This window comes from Aedes aegypti, chromosome 3 (assembly GCF_002204515.2).
Source record: "Aedes aegypti strain LVP_AGWG chromosome 3, AaegL5.0 Primary Assembly, whole genome shotgun sequence".
NCBI classification, from domain to species: Eukaryota; Metazoa; Arthropoda; class Insecta; order Diptera; family Culicidae; genus Aedes; species Aedes aegypti.
Genome location: NC_035109.1, coordinates 139,861,492 through 139,876,388, shown reverse-complemented (window position 1 = coordinate 139,876,388; position 14,897 = coordinate 139,861,492). Strand labels below are relative to the sequence as shown.

The window sequence follows — 14,897 nt, the reverse complement described above, 5'->3', positions numbered from 1 at the left end:
GTAGCATACCGAATTCATTATCCACCACGAAAAATGGAGAAAGAAGAAAAAACGATCGTTATTTTCGGCAACCGACCTGGTAACGAAATAAGGACTACGATTGGAAACTCTGTACCTGGAACGTCAGGACCTTAAATGAACCTGGACGAGTGAGCCTTTTGGCTCGTGAATTGCGAAAAGTTGGCGTGTGCGTGGCTGCTATTCAGGAAGTGCGTTGGCTAAGATCTGGAGAACGTGAATTCAGAGCGGTAGACCCCGTCGCTAACACCGCATTCAAATACAACATCTACCACAGCGGTGGCGATGAAGCTGAACACGGAGTCGGTTTCATAGTGATCGGGAAGCAGATGAAGCGCATTATTAGGTGGAGACCGATCTACGAGCGGATCCGCGTATTGAAGATTCGGGCAAGTTCCTCAACTACAGCCTGATCAACGTATATGCACCGACTAACGACAAACCCGATGACGTGAAGGACGCGTTTTATGAATGTCTCGACAAGACCTATGGAGAATTCCCAAAACATGACGTGAAAATTGTCATCGGCGACGCTAATGCGCAGGTCGGAAAAGTGGACTTTTTCCGCCGTATCATTGGTAAAGAGAGCCTTCACTCTGTTACCAACGACAACGGCCTATGTTTAGTGAACTTTGCTGCCACCAGGAGGATGGCCATCAGTAGCACCTACTTTGCACGCAAGGATATCCGCAAGCACACCTGACAATACCCAAATGGTGAACTTCGCTACCAAATCGACCATGTTCTGGTAGACGGCCGACATTTTTCCGATGTCATCGATGTTAGTACTTTCAGGGGTCCTAATATCGACTCAGACCACTATCTCGTTGTAAGCAATATTCGAGCGCGATTATCAACTGTTTCGAGTTCTAGAAATCGACAATCGTTGCGTTTTAATATCCAACGTCTGTCAGCAAATGGTGGTGTAGCAGCGGACTACCATCAAAAGCTCGACGAGCGGATTAGCGAAATCGACGAAAGCGTCAACCTCAGCGATCTGTGGGAGTCAGTCCACGGAGCGGTGAGCCTAGCAGCGCGAGAAGTGGTAGGTACTGCTCAACGAAGACCAAGGAACGGTTGGTTCGACGAAGAGTGCCTGAGAATGACGAACGAGAAGAACATAGCTAGAGGCCGGATGCTGGTGTTTGGTACCCGTCAGAGTACAGAACGGTACAAGGAAGCAAGGGCAGCCGAAAAACGGATCCATCGCAGAAAGAAAAAGGAGCATGAAGAGGCAGTAATTGCTTAGGTGCAAGAAGCTATGGAATGTTAATGCGTAAATGGTGTGCGCAGAAAAACAGCGCCGTCTCCCGCCATGTGCAACGACCGCGAAGGAAACTTGCTGGCGCATAAAACAATGGTGGCCGCCAGGTGGAAAGAGTACTTCGAGTCATTGTTGAACAGATATAATGGAAGTGGATCTGGTAACAGAATTCAAATCGATGACGATGGACAGGCTGTGGAACCTCCAACGCTAGATGAGGTAAAAAAGCTATCAATGGGCTGAAGGCTGCTGGGAAGGACGAGCTCCCGGCCGAACTTCTCAAACACGGAAGTGAGCAGCTGCACGAACTCCTTCACCGTATCATTTCGAGGATATGGGAGGAAAAACAAATGCCTACTGGTTGATTGGAAGGTCTCATTTCCCCCTTGTACAAGAAAGGGCATCGACTGGAGTGCGCCAATTACCGAGGGATAACACTCCTTAATTCGGCGTACAAAATCATGTCTGGAATTCTGTTGAGACCGTATGAGGAGTCCTTTTTCGGCGAATACCAAGCTGGTTTTCGAGAGGGCCGATCAACGACGGATCAAATGTTTACCCTGCGTCAAATCCTAGATAAATTCCGGGAGTACAACTTGCAGACTCATCATCTGTTTGTAGATTTCAAAGCAGCGTACGATTCAGTGAAGAGAAACGAGTTGTGGCAAATTATGTCCAAACATGGCTTTCCGGCGAAGCTGATTAGACTGATTCGTGCAACGCTTGATGGATCGAAATCAAGTGTGCGGGTGGTGGACGAGATTTTGTCATCGTTCGTAACCTTAGATGGATTGAAACAGGGTGACGCTCTTTCCGACTTTCTGTTTAACATAGCGCTCGAAGGTGCTATCAGGAGAGCCAATGTGCAGAGAAGCGGTACCGTTATCACACGTTCTCATATGCTCCTTGGCTTTGCGGACGATATCGACATCATCGGGATTGACAGTTGGGCAGTGGAAGAGGTATTCGTGCCTTTCAAGAGGGAGACAGCGAGGATCGGGCTCACGATCAACACCACAAAAACGAAGAACATGATAGCTGGTGGTCAACGTGGGTCCGGACGTGTTAGTGGTAGCGAAATGGTGGTGAAAAGTTTGAAGTAGTGGAAGAATTTGTGTATCTTGGAGCACTAGTGACATGCGATAATTATGTTATCCGCGAGGTGAAAAGACGTATTGTAGCTGCGAGTCGGGCTTTCTACGAGCTCCGTAACCAGCTGAAGTCCCGTAGCCTTCAAACGAAAACAAAACTCGCGTAATACAAGACACTGATCCTTCCAGTTGTCCTATATTGCTATGAATCATGGATATTCAAGGAAGTCGACCGGAGAGCTTCCGGGATGTTTGAACGGTAAGTGCTGCGAACAATACTAGGCGGTAAACTAGAAAACGGCATCTGGCGGCGTCGCATGAATCACGAGTTGTACCAAGTGTATAAAGAGGTGGATATTGTCAAGCACATAAAACACGGCAGGCTGCGTTGGGCTGGTCACGTTGCGCGTATGCCGAAAGTACAACAAGCAAAGATAATATTCAACAGAGAACCCGGATGAGTCCGCCGACTTCGTAGTAGGCCGCGCACACGATGGCTTTTTGCGGTTGAGGAGGACTTAAGGGCACTTAACGTTCAGGGCGACTGGAAGCGATTGGCCCAGGACCGAGCCCAGTGGAGAAGACTCATCCATTCGGCGCACATTCATCGTAGCGAGTTGTAGCCCATCAAGTATCAAGTAAGTATCAAAGAAGGTAAAAGGCACAATAATAAGTTTTTGAAGGGTTTACGCTATAGGATGCATTATCGAATGCTTCTTCAATCTCGAGAAAAGCAACCACAGCTATTTCTTTGGCTTTAAGAGATTTCTCGATTTTATTTACCAGCGACTGGAGCGCCGTAATGGTAGATTTACCTGATTGATACGCAAATTGGTATTTACAAAGAGGCATTTCTATTAAACAAGTTGACTTGATGAAGTCATCAATTATGTTTTCCATAGTCTTTAAAAGAACAGAGGAAAGGCTTATAGGTCTAAAGGCTTTGGGAGTTTGTTTTTATTTTTTTCTTTCAGCCTTTGGAATGAAAACAATTCTAACCTTTTGCCACGCTTTTGAAATATATGAAAGCGCAACACTTGCTTGGAATATTTCGGTAAAGAGCGGACAAAGCGTCTCTTTTCCTTGTTGCAGTAAGCCTGGGAAAATGTCATAATTCCCGGCAGATTTGAAAGGCTAAAAAGAACTCAATGCCCATTCGACCCTCGAAGGCGTAAAGATTTCACAAGCTTTCTGATAGGCATTTATCGACCATACACGTCTTGCCTCATCTGAGACCTGTTCTACATCCGAATATGGGATCGATTCAAGGAAATGAGTTCTCATCATTACTTCCAGTGTTTCAGAAGAGTCAACAGTAAAACTGAATTCCTGATGGACTTTCAGGAACCATTTCTTTAATTTTCCTCACATTTCTTTATGTCGAGCTTTAAAGATGCTCATATAACAAATCGATAGCAATCGTCATTGATTCATAAAAAAATTCAGTTAAGTTCGTTAAATTACACCTTAAAATGTTGATACAGTTTTTTTTTATTAAAATTTAAAATTAAAATTTCGATACCACCAATTGACCAAAACATCTTTGTGGTTCTATACGCACCTTGTAAATTTGTTTATGATTATCATGAACTTTTTTGTCACTTTTTTAAATAGAGAATTGAACTCTAATGATATGGGAATCGGAGGATACTTGCTAGCTAAGCCATACTTCATTAAGTATATAACTAAGGGTAGAAAAAAGTATTCATAAACTATTGTAATCCATCATCTCTGATGATGATTTTCGAAATACCAAAAGCATCCGCAGCTTTCGGGAATGAATGGCCATTTGCTTCAATGCATTTCTGAGATCATCAACGTTTTATTTGAGCTTCATATTACCATATGTGTTGATTGAAACGTGTTGAAATATGTTGAAGTTTTTACCTTGAACGGATTTTGATTCAAATAGGAATTAAGAATCAAAATCTGTACAGCACAATAAAACTCCCAAACAGTTATTTTACTGTTCAGGGACTGCATTTATTCCATCGGAATCACAAATATTTACTATTTGAAGAAATCGTTTTAAACATCCCACGACAAACAGTGCATCGGATGCTTCATATATCCGTTCTACGATCGCGTAATGAAGTGTTGAAATCATGCTGCTACTCTGGCCCTCTCAGATTAATCAAAAACTGTGTTGCTGGTTGCTAGAGACGATTTTTTGCCATCTTTGGCCAAAGTTATTAACTGAGAGCTTTCTCTGAAAATTGATCATTCTTGCGTGTGTATATCGTTTGACAGGTACGAAAATAATGTATGTATGCCCTGGGAAGCCGACAAAATTTGCAACCGAAATGATTCTCGACCGATGGAATTAAAACCCACCATCAGCTTAGTCTTGCTGAATAGCTGAGCGTTCACCGCTACGGCGACCTGGGCCCCACAAACATCAGCCTATCTTATTATTATTAGCTTAGTACTACAACAGTAGTTCATTGACCGAATGAATTAAAGCTACAATCAGCTTTGCTTCACTATAATGTTTACACCATCACCTCTTCGTCCTTGACCTACATCTGACACCGCATCGTAGCTTTGACAATCATATGTTTTTTAGTACAATTGCTATCAACTCGCTGCAAGCTGCTATCATGTACTAAAATGATCTCAGATGCTGGAGCAGATTTTTGCGAATCGATATTAACAGCGTAAATTTTGATGAATCTTCAATTTAGAATAAATGTTAGGTATCAATCAAGGTAATTGATATCGTAATAAGAATAATTGAGCACATTGATGACATACTTTTTTAGTACTCTTAAGGAGAAGTTTGATATTGTTGAAAATGAATGGAAGTTCTGAATGGTTATGTCAAAATATCTCAGAAAGATTGAATGATTCATGAATATTAAAGCTAATTATAACAATTATGATCCAAAATTCAACGAAACAAGCATGATACATGAATTCACAGTCATTGAATTGAGCACTTCATTCGAGATGAGTCACTGTTCAATGATTTTTCCCTTATATGGAAACACAAGTAATAGCTGCTTTTGACAAGGAGTATTGCGTCAATACCACTAGACGATGCATATTCGGTAATTTTCTTCACATGTATCACTTTCCTCTGCATTTTTTGCATTGCTTTCCGCAAAAATCGTCCCGATTTTCCTCAGTTCAAGCTCAAAAGAATCAAATATTTCCCCTTCTATCCAATGTCATAGCACCTACCTTGCGGAGCTGCAGTGCGTGGACCTTCGGTTGGTGGCGATGTCGGGCGTAGCTCAGCGCTACCAGGCTGCCCCCAATCAAGCACAAATATTTCACTGACGGATGCAGCAGCCATTTCCGGCCGGAATCAACACTGAAACCACGCACTACCGCGTTCAAATTCGGCCCGAACCGGGAGCACCGTACGAAACTGTTTGTGTACATCGCCATTTTTGTTGTTGTACTAAAAAATCGCAGATCTGCCAAAACAGTGCCGTCGGGAGCGAGGTGAACGAAGTGGCAATATTTTGACGTTTCGAACGCGAGCGAGCTGAACATGGGAGAAATGGCACAATGCGAGAGTCATGCGTGAGCAGGAACGATGCTGCGGGAGAGCATTTTAATTATGCTATTTTGTTCGATTTACATTCAGTTTACTTGAAATTAAAACAAATAGAAAACGTTGAAGTTAGCACCCTGAACTAAGTGGATCAAACCTATGTGTAGAGACCATTTTTTAATTATTATTTTTTTTTACTTATCGGTAAAATAAGTTTCCTTGTGTTGGAAACTAGTTCAACTGTATGTGAGGTATTATAAGCGTGTACCCGGCGCAACAAAAATAGAGAATGAGAGATTTCTGACGACAATAACAGAGAGTAGTCGATTGGACGAAAAGCACATGGTTACCAGTGATGCCAAGATGCAATGCTATCTAGTTGAAACTGATTTAAATTGATTAAAGAAAAGTTCTTGGATGTCTTGAAGGTTCTCTTGGAGTGTTTTTCTACTAGAATTTTTGATTATAAGTAATGAATCTCAATCAAAGCTCTATTTTTCGTTAATATTACGCTGAATTCGAGAGGTTTTTTGGATAAGCATGCGCCCAGAATTTGTCAAACCTTTCCTCGAGCTTATAAAGATGTAAAACTAGTCTATTATACTTTTTTAAGATATCGAGGTCGTAAAATTTGAACGGGATCCAAATTTTGCCCATCGTTGATCAGTCCGAGTATTCCTTAAGATGCTCTTACACATTAGCGAACATTTTTGCCGGTACACAATCAGTTATTAAAAGGGATCTTCCCTGACTTTATTTTTTTTTTAAACGAAGCACATAACTTTATTTGTTATAAGGTGAATTTAAGATGGAGCTACAAAAATTGATTGAATAAAATATTGGTTTGGATCATTTTGATCCAAAAATGTTAACCCGAAATGAAATGTATACCACAATGGATATATATTAAAAAGAACAATAATATAATAATTTGGATGCAGTACCTAATACCCTATTTGGTCGAGATACAGGCGATTTGGAAACGTATATTTTTCAGACTTCTTACTTAGAGGACTAAGAACTTCCGCAAGACAAAAGCTTAGTTCAGAGCTTCATCTCCAAGTGATGCTCGCGTCAAATATCTTGTAATTGAGGTCCTTTCGAATAATTGTATCAGTCTTCGGCAATGATTCCAGGTGAACTTTCGAAATTGAGAATAAATTGAAAAAATCAGCCTTTTTCAGAGTTGATTTAGGCACTAAGTAGGGTAAATTATGTATTTTGGACAGGCTAAGGATATGTCTGGAAACGGCGATCGATTAACAGGCTTAGATACTAATATTTTATTACGTTTTGATACTTATATGCTTAATGCATCATTGTTTTTCGAGTTTCTGGAGAGAATAAGCTTACAAACTGTAGCATTAGCTGCCAAAATAGCGTTTTTTAATTGTCTGTCTGTTATACATTTCGGACATCAAATATATATTTTGGCCACCCTCATGTGAATATAATTTGGACAGGGGCTTTATCTCACTATCTATTCAATGGTTTCTTAAAAAGACGATCATATCATAATGTTTAAAGAGTTTACATGTGACTTATGCATTTTTTCGCTTATTGGATGTGTATATTAGTGATAATCAATAATTTAATTTAATGCAAGTATGCATGCATGCGACATTCCAGTGCGTTTCATCAGATGGCCAAATTATATCAACTGAACAAAAACCGTAATCTACTTTGGACACCACCTGATTTATGCCTTATGTACTCATGTTAAGATTTTAGATGAACTAAGCTTTTATTTTAGACATATTTTATCATATTGCCGCCTTTAAACTTTTTATGAAAGCCTATCTGCCGTTATACGCATAATTGTCCCATGTTAGTTTTTGTCCATTTTGACTTTTTGTCATCAAACAGTTTATTTTTACGTATAGTTTCAGAAAACACTTGCATTCATCATTCATGCGAGTCTGACGTCAAATTTTATTGAAATTTTCAATATCAACATATTATTTTCCATCCGTTTTTCAATGAATTTCAGTTGAATTTTCAGGGTCAATCACAATTTTTTTCAATTTTTTTGAACCGCCGTCATTGATTAGAAATTCACCGTAATTTTGGATTCATCACGAGGAATACTGAAATAATCCCGCTTGAAGATTCAGTAACCACTTTAATTCCGAGTACATGGCTTGCGACAAATCAACTTAATGATTTAGCAAACCAAGTCTAAATAAAAATAGTTCGACCGTTTTTGGATGACTTGGCCACATGCTGGGTTGTTCCGAATACCGGTTCACTGGTGAAAGTGGCCATTATATTGGCGAATCTGAAACTTGGCTTGCAACATATCAATTTTCATGAATTTGCAAATTAAGTTTAATAGTGGTTCAAATGAATTTGAATGTATTCACCACATGCTGGATTGTGCTGAATTCTCGGTTCCCTGGGGGAAATGGCCTCTAAACAGTCGGTTCTGAAACCTAGCTGGCAACTTCAAACTTTATAAATTCACAAATCAAGGCTAAAGAAGGGTAATTCAAAGGTTCCTGGATGACTTGATAACATGCCAGGTTGTTTTGGATACCCTGTTCCCCAGAGGAAGTGGCCATTTTATTGGCGGTCTTGAGACCTATCTTGCGACATATCAAACTTGATGAAGTCAAAGTCAAGTCAAAAGAAGAAGAGGATGACCTGGCCACATACTGGGTTATTCCACATAGTTGGCTCTTCGGTGCAAGTGTGGGCTTCGTGGCCGTTCGGTTAGTGTTATCAAGCATTTAGCCGCATAAGTTCAAGGAGTGTGGGTTCGATTCCCGCTTCAGCCCGGAAAACTTTTCGTTAGAATCGTATTTCGACTATGCCACTGGGCGTTGCATGCAAGTCTGTTGTCTAGTGTGGTGCTTCCTTCAAAGGACATAACCATCCACTGGAAGCATATTACCGTGTCATTGTCTTTCAAATATGTTGGTGGTTCTAAAACTTAATTTGCGATGTATCAAATATCATGATATTGCAAAGAAATGTCAAATCGTGTGAAGATTTGGGTCGTGAATTTTGAGTTAAATATTCAATCCGCAGAATAACCTTGAATTCGCAGATGAGTTTCTGTCAAGCCTGCAGCTGGAAGAGTCGATTTAGGAATTTGTTACATCTTATAAACTCTCTAACTTACTCATCTACTCTTTCTTTCACTAACTCGTACATTTTCTCATTATCAAACATACCGAAAACTTTGCTTTCCATCCCAAACTATAAAATCTTTTTTTTTCACTTCCCCACACGTGGCTCCGTTTGGCACATGTCACTTGAGCCTTCAATAGGTGCCTTAATATAGTCTTGAAGATATACGTCCTCTACGTTCGGTACAATCTATACGTAAGAACGGTCATCTACAGCAGTACGCTTAGCACATAATTTTTCACTACTATCAGTGGGGCTGTTATGCGTAGAAATTCAACAAAAACCCCGTATTTCTAGACATAACAGTCCCACTTTGAATTTCGTAGCTTAATTTATTTTATTCCCATAATACAAACTCTTGACTCTAATAAAAACGCTATTCTTTATACTATTGTGAAGATTTGTATTTAATTTACCACAAACCTGGTCAATACGAGGCTTAAATGTGTTAAAATCTTTAAACGCGTTTTTCTCGATTGCATATTTTGGAACATGGGACAATTATGCGTATAACGGCAGACTATTCTGAGCGCTATTATTGCGTTTAATGTATGTTCTTGAAACGTACATCCTCTTGCATTCGTAGGTTTCACAGGTGTTCTGTTGATACAATTTACAATTTTGATGTTTGAATGAAAATGGCCGTCATTAATAAGTAGCATAGTGTATTAATAATGCAATACATGATTTTCCGTACATAAATTCCTCATCATCTCGTTGTAAATGAGCATAGAACAACCAGCCTGTCCAAATTATATGCATGTACAATAGAGTGATGCAAATTTTGAAATGTTAGCTCCCCTATGCTTAAACGATATTAATTATGTTGAATAGCATCCTACCAAAGTTTGAAGTAATTCGGAAGAAATTTGACTGTGCACACGACATTTGAAGTTTATATGAAGATTACTATGGAAAACGCCAATATTTTGTGTTCAGCCATCTATCTCTTCGTCATAATATTTTATGGAATAGTGAACAAATTCTTCTAATGTGAAATCCTCCCAGCTACAACTTTGCCGAAGACCACTTTTTGATTGAACGTCAGGATAAATTGATATTCATCATCATCAAGTGGGTTTGCATTTTACATGCTAAACCAACTGCTCGGCAGGCAACAGTGGTGCTCCTGGCGGGAAGAATAGATCTAAGTTATCCAGGCTACTATGTTCTACAGCAAAAAAGCAGTGTTGCTCTAAATGTAGTTGAATGATCATCGCAGCGTGGTTTGAACTTTGGAATCAAGAATAACAAAATATCCAGACATCCAATCAAAATGTGGTCTTCGGCAAAGTTGTAGCTGGAAAGTTTTCACATGAGATGAGTGTCTTCACTTTTCCATAGATTATTATGACGAGCAGTTAGAGGACCGAACACAAAAGGTTTGCCTTTTCCATAGTAATTTCCATATAAACTTCAAATAGCGTGTGCACAACCAAATTTTTTCCGAATTACTTCAGATTTTGGGAGGATAATTTTCATCATAATTGACATCGTTTAAGCATAGGGGAGCAAAAACTTCAAAATTTGCATCAGTCTAATGTCCAAGTTATATACGTTACCCTACCTTCGCATAGCGTATTATTTATTTTATAATACTTCAGGAGATAAGCACTATTTTTCGTCTCCTAAGAAATCTATGTTAGTTGGTCTGATTGCCAAAATCTATGTTAATTTTTCTGATTTCCAAAATTATAAAAACAAAAACTAAATTAGTGATGGGTCGAAAAGTGGTGCCCTTCTATCGATATTAACTTCGATGCTCATTGTACGATCTACAAATGGAGATAATATTGATTTTTATTTGAAATGTTTCTCGTGATATTGCTCGGAAAATTTCTCCCAAAATTCCTGTGGGAAGCCCAGTCCAAAAAAACAAAAGTTAAACAATTTTTGTTGTTGTTCGTTTCTTCTATTGCTCTGGATATTGTTTTCTAGACTTTCGTCAGAAGTTCTTGGGTTTTGCTCCAGACGTTTCATTTGAATTTCCAATTTTTTTTTTTTTTGAAATCTTTTGAGAAGTTTGTTTTGAAATACATCCAGTTTTTTAAGGGCTCATACTAGAGCTGCCATCTTAAATTCTCAAAGCAGTTGTTGTAGGAATTTTCAAGACAGAAGCTTTCGAAGTTCCTCTAGTTTATTTTGGAATTACTCAAAGAGTTCATTCCTGGTTGCCTTCAATACGTCCTAGTGAATATTCTAATGAGTTCATTACGAACCAACCCCCGAAATTTCCAGGAGATGTGTTTTTGTTTTTTATAAAAACATTTTTATTTTTTCATAATGAGTTAAGTATAAGTAAAATTGCATCTAAGTTCTTCTTACAATTCCTCCACAAGTTCCCTCACGAATTTCAAATCAATCGCTCCATAAGTTCATTTTAAATTAACTTCTAGAATTCCTTGTGAAACTACATCAGGTGTTTCTACTGGGTGGGTGTGGGATGGTACACAAATTACGTCACGCTAAATTGGAACTTTTTTAATCTCTCCCCTCTCCCTTTGTTACGTTTTATGGTATGAAAGTTTCAAAAATTTTGTAAGACTCCCTCCCCTTTTAGAACGTGGATTGATTTGTGCATGACCCCTTTGTTTCAAAATTTTCTACACAATTTGGTCTAGTAGCTTCTAATGGAGTTTAATCTGAAATTAATCAATGAGTTTTTTCTATGTAATTCTTCGAGGAGTGTCTCGGTAACAAGCTAAAATTTTCAGGCTACTTAGAAAAACACGTCATGAAACGGATGTCAACATTTCAGAAAGATATATTTTAATGTTTTTGAAATATTTCCATTTATTTAAAATCATTATATTGCTCCAATACAGTGAAATTTCCATGAGTGGATTTAGAAGGATCAATCGACTTTTAAAAATAACGAGCTATGGACCTTTTAAGCCATGAAATTCAGTTTAAGAGCAGTTCCTTGAGATGATATCGAGTTATGTAGATGAAAGTGTAAATTAAAACTGGTTACTTGTATGTTTTTTCTGCAATGATTCAACTGATCTAGTACGTCATGGAAAATTTGATCATATGTAAGTTAACCGTCGTCATCATGGTTCAAGGTGAGTTATTTATTTTGTGAATGTGTTACTGTTAATACAGAAAATCAAATTATAAAGCATTTTTCTGTAGATATATCTAAATACTAAAATTTCAGAGTGCACGATCTCTTGTCATGAGCTTGTAGATTTATTTTTTAGTGGAAAGAACGTTGATCGATCCTTGGATGTGTTGAAATAGAAGATTTAGATCAAAGGTAGTAATTGAGACATTCCTTCGGATTTGAGAAATGTTAGGTTGTTTAAGCTTAAATTTGTGTTTAAATTCCGGTAATTTCCCTTAATGGGAATCTTCCAAAAACTGTAACACACTATTATCCAGATGAAATCTGAAGCCTGCTTGTATTGTAGGAAGATATAATAATTCCATAAAATAGTGAACTTTAAATCTTTCCGCTAATTTAAAATTACACTTAAATATTTGCCGCGTAATGAAAAGAAAACCATAGAAAAATGAAGAAAATCTCAAAACACCAATATATATCTCTCTAAATTTTGACATCTGTTCCATAAAGTATTGTTCTATGTTGCCTGAAAATTAGAGCTTGCGATTTTTTGCGCTTTTTGGGATATTAAGGCTATATTTTTCGAGTTTTTTCATCATTTCTTAATTTTTAGGCGTCGTATTATTGTTTTTCCCCCAGAGTTAGCAAAACATATTAAATGACATGGTCTTTAAGAAATAAGTCAAACTCGGTAAAGAAAAAAGCTTTTCAATCAATTTCGTCTTATTTCACCTATGACTCGAAAACAGTTGGCTGTGGAATTTTGACGTTTTTGACAGAGTTGTTTATTTTGTCAAAATAAACAACTTTTCCGAACGTGTAAAAGTTAGATTGTGACGCCACCTATGCGGATGATTTACTAACAATCCGATGATGCCAGTAGATGGTTCTCGTTGTTAAAAAAAAAACTTTGCCGAAGACACCAAATGGCGGAAATGATGTGTTACCGAGTTATTAATGTTGTCCCGTCAGATGGCGTCCCTGGCCAATAGTGCAATGGTCCGAATCGACATGTTAGCAGGAAAGAAGTGTTGCTCTATTCTCGTCCATTTTAGACGTTCGATGTCTTCAGAGTAGTTTTTTCGTAATTGAGTTTTGCGTCCTCTAAGAAAGTGTTTGAATAGGGTGGTCCTTATTTAGGTATAAATTTAAACTTAAATTTTTTTGTTTGGTAAAATTTGTGGTTGTGCTGTTATGCAAACTTTTAGTGAATGTTATTGTGAAGAACTTCAGAAGGATTATAGAGGAAGTAATTATTCTAATTTTTACACTGCAAGTTTGTATTTTTTGTGATTTTGGAATTATATGCAAATTTATGTGAAAAACTATGAAGTCTTCAGACGTCCATAACTCATGGAATTGGTTCGATATTTTTTTTTTCTTTTAGCGGCATTCGAAAGGCCATACATCAGGCAACTTTTGCAGCAACAACTGTGAGAACACTATTTTTGAAAAATTTGGAAATTTCACTTTAGAAACAGACTAACAAATTCTAAATTCGCCTGTTACTCACTTGTATTATAACTTATAGGAGTGTTGTTTTTAGCAAAGTTGTAGGTTTTACTAGATCTACAACTTTCTTATATGCAGCTTAATGGAAAAATGTGAAACAAAAAAGAAAAATTAAGAGCTTATAACACATTTGAATGCATTTCAAATTAATACAAAATTTCTTCAAAAAGTAGCAATATAATTTAAGTTTTATTCTATCAATAATTTTCTACACCTGCACACTTTTCGGTTACCTTGGCATCTTCAATGATGTTAGATTATTTTTCCACTTCCACAGTTTTACCTCGAGACACTATTGTATGCATTCGGACACAATGATAGCAGTCACAATAACAAAACACCTAAAGTTTCTAAATTTGCATTGGCACCATTTCCCATTTTGAATTATTCTTCTTCTTCTTCTTCTTCTTCTTGGAAATAACGTCCTCCCTGGGACAGAGCCTGCTTCTCAGCTTAGTATGCTAATGAGCACTTGCACGGTTATTGACTGAGAGCTTTCTTTGCCGAAGTTGCCATTTTCGCATTCGTAAATCGTGTGGCAGGTACGATGATACTCTATGCCCAGGGAAGTCCAGGAAATTTCCATTACGAAAAGATCCTGGACCGACCGGGAATCAAACCCAGACACCTTCAGCATGACTTTGATTGGTAGCCGCGGACTCTTACCACTCGGCTAAGGAAGGCCCATGTGTACATGTGTATATCGTGTTGCAAATACGGAGACACTCTATACCTTGGGAAGTTCCAACCCGAAAGGATTCTATGGGAAGGGACCATCGAAATAAGGAATACTATTTTTTTTGATTGAGGAAAACAAGCTGAATGAACAAAAGCCAGGAGCTTCGGCAGGATTGTTGCCCGGTATTAAAATTGATACAATCTTTACTTTTAATTTTTTAGGATAAAGTGTAAAAAAGTCCATCATTCTCAAAAAAATGTCGACAAAGTTCTCATGATTAAGAATTACTGAGCAACTTCCTATTTCTTACCATATTTCCTCTTCCTTCTCTGTCCCAACTATCGCCGCGATTGTTGATCCATATTAATTTGTTGCTCATTGTAGGGTGCCGGTGCCATTAGTGGACTACCTAAGCTATAAAAAATCATAACAAAATAACGAAAAGCCTTAAAAGAGATCTTTTGGCGTCAACAGAAAGATTTCAACCTCTACTATATGGGAAAAATATAAAAAGAGTGATAAAACTATTTTTTTAATATAAAATCGCTTGAGCCACTATTGGTACACGTGTTCCAGTAGTTGCGCTAGTGCTCCAGTAGTAGACGTTCGGGAATGATACATGGAATTTTAAA

General features: G+C 38.1%; 1 protein-coding gene across 1 annotated transcript in view; it reads right to left on the bottom strand.

Moving 5' to 3' along the window:
- Nucleotides 1-5,791, bottom strand: part of LOC5574666 (calcium uptake protein 3, mitochondrial) — a 237,660-nt gene extending 231,869 nt beyond the window's left edge. Inside the window, exon 1 of the mRNA XM_021855405.1 lies at nucleotides 5,557-5,791. Within this exon, the coding sequence (XP_021711097.1) occupies nucleotides 5,557-5,766 (210 nt within the window). The 5' untranslated portion in view covers nucleotides 5,767-5,791. The remainder of the gene's footprint in view (nucleotides 1-5,556) is intronic.
- Nucleotides 5,792-14,897: the final 9,106 nt, after the last annotated feature.